The sequence below is a fragment of the Limanda limanda genome, chromosome 13 (genome assembly GCF_963576545.1).
Source record: "Limanda limanda chromosome 13, fLimLim1.1, whole genome shotgun sequence".
NCBI lineage: Eukaryota > Metazoa > Chordata > Actinopteri > Pleuronectiformes > Pleuronectidae > Limanda > Limanda limanda.
In genome coordinates this window covers 10,817,679-10,823,738 of record NC_083648.1, presented here as the reverse complement: position 1 = coordinate 10,823,738, position 6,060 = coordinate 10,817,679, and the positions used below count along the sequence as shown (strand labels likewise).

At 39.7% G+C, this 6,060-nt stretch overlaps 1 protein-coding gene across 1 annotated transcript in view; it reads left to right on the top strand.

The window, feature by feature from the left end:
• ube2v2 (ubiquitin-conjugating enzyme E2 variant 2) overlaps positions 1–5,245 on the top strand; it is a 6,612-nt gene extending 1,367 nt beyond the window's left edge. The window contains exons 3-5 of the mRNA XM_061084612.1: positions 3,826–3,974; positions 4,073–4,198; positions 4,380–5,245. Of these exons, the coding sequence (XP_060940595.1) occupies positions 3,826–3,974; positions 4,073–4,198; positions 4,380–4,526 (422 nt within the window). The 3' untranslated portion in view covers positions 4,527–5,245. The remainder of the gene's footprint in view (positions 1–3,825; positions 3,975–4,072; positions 4,199–4,379) is intronic.
• The last annotated feature ends 815 nt before the right edge of the window (positions 5,246–6,060 follow it).

Sequence of the window (6,060 nt, the reverse complement as noted above, 5' to 3'; positions counted from 1 at the left end):
GCTGCTGGGTCCTCCTAACGAGGTTATCGTGTTTATATGGTTACTGGGATGGTTAAAGTGAATTATTCTTTTACTTTACACCTGGTGCCTTAGACGTAATATTACTACATATCAGCTCCCCCTATGGATCCTTAATCTGACGTGACAAGGCAACAAACAATGGAAAAAAACAAAAAAGGTAATGTAATTATTACAAAAGTGGCACAAACTAAGGCTGGTCGTGATTATACCGTGTATATATATTTCAATTACTCATTTCCTTAGCTTCACTACCTTGTTAAAACTCAAGGGATGTAAGATTTCTGAGGCCAGTCGCAAATTTAAACAGCCTAATAGGAATTTATGGGTCAGTATTTGTGCATTTTTTACAAAACTTAGATATTTATGTAGTTATCCTTTTAGATTTGGTTCAAACTCACCTTAAATTTGTCAAAAACAGAACACCAACGATAAATGTACTGGCAAATTACCATGGATATCTGTCAAATATAGGAAAAATTGTATGAAAAGGTAGTCTTCTCACTAAAAACAACATTAAATATTCAAATGTGAGCTATAATAAACTACAATGAAGTAGGGTGTGGTGAGCACAGGCCTGTATGCTGACCACATAGTATCTGTTACGACTGAAACTCGAATGAATGATTCATAGTTTCACAGTAAATGAATCATAATATTTAATCGTGCTGCAGGCTTAATCAACCTAATTTTCTTCGGCCAGGGGACAAAAGTCAAACTCCACAGGAAGTGCTACAAAAGCTGTGTCAGACAGGAAATCTGTTGTATCATTTCGAGAGTGTAAAGAAACCACAAGAGGATGACATGCAATCTTGGTTGGTAAATGTAATATTCGTCAACCTCAATCGTGGCTCATCATTTGAAACATGCAAGGAGCAGTAGCCACTTAGCATGGCCGTTCACTAAATTGCTAGGTAGCCTGGAGAAATGTGCACGTTTCGAAAACATTCTAAATCAGTAGCACTGTTGCAGGTGTTGTTAACAAGTGGTTCTGTTTGTAAATTATCAATATATAGGAGACATAACTTTGGTACAAAATACTTTGTTTATATACTAATCAATTTCATAAATAATCTTCAATTTGGATTGTCAGCTAATTTAGTTTTAAGTCATTTGTCAAACAAAAATGCAAAACATTTGATGAGTCCGGGTTCTCAAATGTGAGCATTTTTGGGGGAATGTTTGACAATTTCTTTAAATATTAAGATCTAAATGATTACTCCATGGAATGAGAACATATTCAATATTGTAGGTGATTAACATCGAGTGTATTTAGAGCGCTAGTATCGCCAGCATGTCTGCATTACAGTTTAGTGATACTTCGCAGCTGCTGTGAGCTAAACTGAGCAGCATTAGCATGTCGATGAGGAAGTGAAATCTTGAAAAAGTTCTACACAAATTTCATTTTTAGCAAACAGTAAAGCTCGTACACCACTGCAGGGCCAACCACTCATTGTGTTCGCTGCACAACACTAAAAGTTGTCATGTCTGCGTATGATTTAATGTATGAAGCCAGTGTGTGAAATTAATACTGTAGTGGCAGGGGACATTTTTTGTGTCGTCACAGCTTCAGTCACGTTTCTGTCTTAAAAAACTCTTTTCCCTTCTCTCTCTGGATCATTATCATGAATAGCAGCAGTTTTACTTTAAGTGCTGCCACCTCCACCACTCCTCCAGTCAGGAGGTGTAAGTGGTTCATCATTTACAGCAGCAGTGCCTGTCAGGATGGGTTTTATACCAATGTTTGAACCATCCTCCAAGAACATTTTCCCATTAGCTGAACACTTTGACCAGTTTACGACATTGGTCATAAGACGACTGGATCGTTTGGTTAACAATCAGCAGCACAGGCCCATGTGCTCCAAATCTCATGACTGTCTCCGGACTGCTGTCAAGAGTGCACCAATGTATTTAGCAGCATCAGATATCTTTAAGAAATTTCTCTCAAATGAGATGCAGTTTCCCAGGAGGCAGATGTGACGTTGCTGTATTCTGCGGCTTGTTCGTACAGAGCATCAATCTGTTGTCATTCCTGTACAACCTGTCCTGTCTTGTACATACTTCTCGATCCTAATCATTTAGATGCATCGTTTCCATGAATAGAGCCATGGATGTTTTCATGAAGTCGAGGCACCGATGGTGACAAAGGCACAGGATAGACATGTTGCAGCTTTAACCATTTGATTTAAAATTGGACTTGGTGCTGTTGATAATTCACATTAATTAATTGTAAAGGGAAAAACAAAACTTATTTTCTCTGTGACAATTTTATCTTAATATGGTTTCTCTCACCAACAATGTAAATTGGAAAGAAATGACTGAAACAATGAACTGATTAGTAATAGTATCTGAAGATACGTTTTCTGCTGATCAGCTTATTGTTTGAGCTCGATTTACTCTATTGTTAATTATTCCTTATTTGTCTCTCACATTTGAAGGACGATCACATTGATGGCATTGGTAAATGGTCAAAAAACAATTCCCAACTATTTTACTGTTCCTTGAGTTTTCATTTTTAAGTGTGTTTCTTGATTTAGATTCTGCTTTACAGAAGCAGGGTGGTTCATGTTGGACTGACTGGAGGTAAACTTTTTAAGGAGGCGTTGGCTACACCGCATCTTTACTTGTTAGTCCAGCCAGTGAATTGTTTGTTTTATGCTTTCAATGACGTGTTGCCAGTAAGAATTATACAGAATATCTCCTGACAGAAGCCCGGAGTTTGGGCTCACCTGGTCAAAACGTCTGTCGCGGAAACAATGGAAATCAGCAAAAAAGTTGTGCTGTCATCACTTTTACCAACGTCTCAGACCTTATTTGGTTTGTTAAGTCATGATTAGAAAAGATCCACTGCTGCAAATTTCATAGCTTTTTAAAATACTCAGACTGCTCAAACATTGTTTCAATCTGCAGCCGTGGGCTCTTCTAAGCAGCCGTCTAGCACTCTGGAAATTAAAATAACTGATGCCCACAAAGCAGGAAAAGGCTATAAAAAGATAGTAAAGTCGTTTCAGTGGCCGATGCAATTAAGATATAGCAGTTAATGGAAAGGGTGGAGGTCAAGTTGTGGTCTGGAAGAGAGAGAACTGCTCACAGGATGCAAGAAGTGTAGATTGGAACAGTGCATGCAAGAGGGTCCAAGAATCTTTTGCAGGAGAGAATGGGTGAAAAAAACCAAAACAAGGGCCCTGTGCAGAACTGGTTTTAACATTCGTCCTGAGAGTCGCAATCACAAGTGAACAGCTCCCTCTAAGGTCTGAACTCACCCAGGACATTTTTTAGATCGGACCCCATTCAGAGGTGGTCTAGGCCCATGTGGTAACATTGTTCAAAGTATTTTTCATACATTCGTTAATTTGCGGCCGCTGCCACAATATCAACCCATCTGCATAATCAGATAAAACTATAATTTAGTCTTTGCGGAACGATGTACGAGCGGAGAAGTGAGATCGAATCATTCAAGTGGTCACAGGAGACACATTCTGAAACCTGGTGATAACTGAATAGAGGAGCTGTCCACTTGTGATTGGATCTCTCAGGATCGATGTTAATATCAGGTCTCAACAGGGCCAAGAATTTAAGGCTCAGCTGCTACAATGAGGGGTTTCCAAGTTGTGATGCCCGTGAGAGTACTGACGATGTGAGGTGCCTAAACTTTGGTTTTTGGCCCTTTTCCTTTGTTTAAGTTTTAAAACTGAAAGATAGAAAGAAATACACACTTCAAAGCAATGGTTCATCTGCAACCAACGTTTCGTACCCCTGCATCTTTTTATAATCTGTTTATTTCATGGTCCGTTTCTGTCATTGCAGGAGTTAAAGTTCCACGCAATTTCCGCTTGTTGGAGGAGCTTGAAGAGGGACAAAAGGGCGATGGCGACGGCACAGTCAGCTGGGGCCTGGAGGATGACGAGGACATGACTCTCACACGGTGGACAGGCATGATCATCGGACCAGCAAGAGTAAGCAGAGAGGATCGTCCTTCCACCACAGTCTCAGAATACTGTCTCACAGCTGATGTTACAAATGTGTTTTTTCTGTTTCTCTGTTTGTTTTTCAGACCAGTTATGAGAACAGGATATACAGTCTGAGAGTGGAGTGTGGACAGAAATACCCAGAGTTAGCCCCGACTGTTAGATTTGTAACAAAAATTAGCATGAATGGGATAAATAATTCCAACGGCTCGGTAAGTGTGATCGCTCAGTCTGACATGGTTATGTACAAGTGTCGAGTTCAGAAATTGTTTTTTGTTGCGTTGCAGTTCTGTGATGCTCAGACGTGATGCGTTCAATAACTCACTGTCAGCAGTGTTGTCACGATGACTGATGTTGTGTATTTGTCTTCTCTCTCTTGTTTTTGTCTCACAGGTGGATTGTCGTAGCATACCAGTATTAGCAAAATGGCAGAATTCTTATAGCATTAAAATTATTCTTCAAGAGTTAAGGCGTCTAATGATGTCCAAAGAAAATATAAAGCTTCCACAACCACCAGAAGGCCAAAGCTACAGCTCTTAATCGTAATGGATTGTGTCGACCCTCTGTCTTAAACCTTACTCTCTTAGAAATATTGTGTAAAATCATCAAGAGGCGCACTTCGCACATCTACAATATCGTCTGCAAGAGCAAGATTGGACTTTGTAATTACGTAGCTCATTCATTAATAATTTCCCTGCAGTTGGGCACTGAAAAATGGTAAAAAAAGACTTTGAGACCACAGTTATCTGCCTTTAAAAAAGTTTCTTCGACGACAACGTCTATGTTCCACCTGTTCCGGCTTGAAGAAGGAAGCCTGGCGCCACGCAGAGGCTGTCCCAAGTTTTATGTTCAAACAACTGATCACTGAAGTGAAATGGCAAGATGTGTGTACGATGGCATGTTCTGTAACTAATAACCTAGTCGAAGAGAAGCCACCTTTTTTTTTTTTGTTCAGATGTTAGTCAAATTTAGCAGGTTCATTGAAATATCATTACAAGATGACAGAATCATTGAACTGTGGCTGTAGTCTAAAAGTAGTGTCACAAGGTAAGAACGTTTTTTTTTTTTTTAAATAAATATATAAATATATATATCTGTACTTGACACAATACCAATGTTTCTGTTATGCAGCTCTTTGACATGTAACAGACGTTGAAGCCTGTTCCGTTCTGAAACCCTTGCATTTAACTTCCAGTCAAAATGACAGGTGTATGAATTTGTGATTTTCTGAAATTAAAAATCACTGTCTGCAAAAAAAAAAGAAAAATGGAGTCAAATCCAGTGGTCGAAGTTTATTTCACACCTTGGCTACAGAAGCCTGTTTAACCACAAGGGGGCCTCTGCTGACACGTCAGGTTGGGGTGAGGTGGAGTGTCGGCCCCTGTAATGGAATCCATGTTAATGAAATGACACCACACTGCAGATACCTGATACAGTGCATGATACTTGTTCTCATTAGAATAATAGAATCAAAACACTTTATACTTCACACCACAGCTCATTTAGTGGCATGTCCATTAGAAGAACACTTCTCCTGATTGACACACACACACACACACCTCGCTATGCTGTGAACTAATTCTTGTTCACTCTCCAGATGCTGCAGTGCTCTGTAGTACATGTCTAACACAGCAGTGAGAGCAGAGGCTACTGTTTCCTCTGAGGAACTGGCCTTTTGTTGCTTCTCAGCTGGTAGATCATTAGTTACATTTAATTAACCAACTGGGTATTTCTAAGAGATCCTACTGCAGGTGGTGCAAACTTCCATCTTCAGCACACGCTCAGTATGTCTGTTTAAATGATGTGTCGCAAAAGCATCGTTGAATTTAACCTTTTTTAAATCTTGTAGAATTGATGGAGTCTTTATTTGTTCTAGTGAGAGTTGAGTCGATTTCTGCGATTTCCATTCACATAATCCACAGACTCAGCGATTTAATGTGGAGGGATTAATCTCTGCCGTCAGTCCAATTGATGTTTCAGCTCATTATCATTTGTCCTTCTGCCCCGAGCTCGTGACATCGATCTGATATTGTGTCCACCTCTGTGATGGATGGGGAAGTTTGGAAAAGCTACT